At 59.1% G+C, this 1,885-nt stretch overlaps 1 protein-coding gene across 1 annotated transcript in view; it reads left to right on the forward strand.

The window, feature by feature from the left end:
- Nucleotides 1-1,885, forward strand: part of ACA1_288680 (uncharacterized protein) — a gene marked incomplete at both ends in the record, with an annotated part of 4,337 nt that overhangs the window by 2,234 nt on the left and 218 nt on the right. The window contains 8 exons of the mRNA XM_004367845.1: nt 114-208; nt 250-418; nt 557-631; nt 755-904; nt 1,014-1,143; nt 1,221-1,332; nt 1,457-1,587; nt 1,698-1,784. Of these exons, the coding sequence (XP_004367902.1) occupies nt 114-208; nt 250-418; nt 557-631; nt 755-904; nt 1,014-1,143; nt 1,221-1,332; nt 1,457-1,587; nt 1,698-1,784 (949 nt within the window). The remainder of the gene's footprint in view (nt 1-113; nt 209-249; nt 419-556; nt 632-754; nt 905-1,013; nt 1,144-1,220; nt 1,333-1,456; nt 1,588-1,697; nt 1,785-1,885) is intronic.

Raw genomic sequence — 1,885 nt, forward strand, 5'->3', positions numbered from 1 at the left:
TGCGACTCTACCAGAAGTACTATATAGTGAACGCGTTGTGTGTGTTGTGTGATTGTGTGTGTGTCGTGTGTGTCGTGTGTGTCGTGTGTGTCGTGGGATTCTGGGCAACTCAGTTCCTCGGGGCGTCTATCATAGGAAGCGGATGGAAGAGCGTCAGGACCTCACGCTGCAGGCCTCCCTGTTCAACGTGGCCCGGAAGAACTGGTCGGTCTCACCGCAACGACTTCGGGCGAGGACGGACTCGCGCAGCCCGCGTCCCCGACCTCCGACCAATGTGGGAGTCGTAGCCGCCGGGGCAGTCTCGGCCAAGACCACGACTCCTTCCCGCGTCTCCCGCTCCCGCCCTACAAGACGCAGGGCGGGGTCTCGTTCGCGACCCTCATCGCTCTCAAGGAGAACCACTGGGCCAACTTCTTCGGTACTCCTCCTCCTCCTCGTCTCGCTAAGCTCCGTCACCAGCGCCACACAGCCACACAGCCACACGGCCACAGTGGATCCCTCATTATTCGTTGGGGTGAGATGGGGCGGGACTGACCCTCCACGCAAACCGAAACAGGCGGCATGATGACGACGATCGTGCCCATCGCGATTCTTCCCTCCCTGGGCAAGCGCTACTCGGGCATGAAAGAAGGTGTCGCTTTTTTAAATCTCGTCGCCACACTTGTAACGCACTGTTGGTGTGTTGCTCCCCGAACACTAAACACACACACGACACACACGACACACACACCACACGATTGGTTGGATTGGAAAGGCGGCTATGTGGGTACGTGTCTGTTGGCACTGGCTACCGCGTGGTCCATCCTCTCGGCGCTGGGAATGTGGGAAAGCGATCTCTCCCTCGACTTCCCCGTCAACGTCAACGACGCCCTTTCGCATGCGCAGCTCATCACGTCGGTCAAGGGTACACGCATGTCGCTCGTGCTCTGCGGTTTCTCAGCCGCGCGTGCGGTGCTGTGGTCCTACGTAACTTATCATCGCTACGTGCCACTTCTTACTTCCTACGCACACAGAATCGGCCTATGTTCTGTTCACGAACGTGATCATGCTGCTCTTGCTGTACAAGTTCATCTACTTCCTCCAGTTCCGCCCGGTCACGCGCCTCCTCTCCAAGCGCCAGTTCGGCACCAAGTTCCACTATCGGTACGCCATGCGCCGCCGCCTTCGCTCTATTTATATTTATATATTCACGTATTGATGTATGTGACTATATACCGCAGGTTCGGCCTTATCCTGTCCCTCCTGCCCACTTTCGTGGTGGCCATCGGCGTCTTCATCTTCCTCTACTCGCTGGCCTACTCCGACATCCCCAAGGACGACGCCTCCTGCGAGGTTCGCTCTCCCGCTCCCTCCGCCCACCGCGGAGCCTTTTTGGAGGAGTGCTGCCGGGGGTGGTGTCTCTCAGCCAAGGCGTCATCTCACTCTTTCGCGTTCTTCTCGCTTCCGTGCACCGCAGGTCTCGCGGTGGATTCTGGTGGCTCCGTCGGTGTGCCTGGTGCCCGGCATCCTCCTCTACTTCTGGGCCACCTACGAACGCATGCGGTGGGGCGCCATGTCCGCCGTCGGCGTCCAGTTCCTCCTCATGGGGTATCTACTCTCTCTTCTCTCTTTTTTTCTGACGTCGTGTGCGTGTGTGCGGCGGTGCATGCGCGCGTGTGTCGTTCTGACGTGTTCATGGTACGTGTTGTGTCGTTCAGGTTGCTGCTGTGGGTGCTGTCGTTCTACTACTGCTTCTCCAACGTGTACTCGCACATGCTGGCGTGGGGATTGGAGTGCGTGGGCATGTGCGGCATCCTCTACAGCGCGCTCCGACCCAACGCGCTGGCCGACTACATCCTCGACCTCAACGAGGACGACGACCCCCACCTCCACTCCCTCCACAACT

The sequence above is a fragment of the Acanthamoeba castellanii genome (assembly GCF_000313135.1).
Source record: "Acanthamoeba castellanii str. Neff unplaced genomic scaffold scf7180000084777, whole genome shotgun sequence".
Classification (NCBI taxonomy): domain Eukaryota; phylum Discosea; order Longamoebia; family Acanthamoebidae; genus Acanthamoeba; species Acanthamoeba castellanii.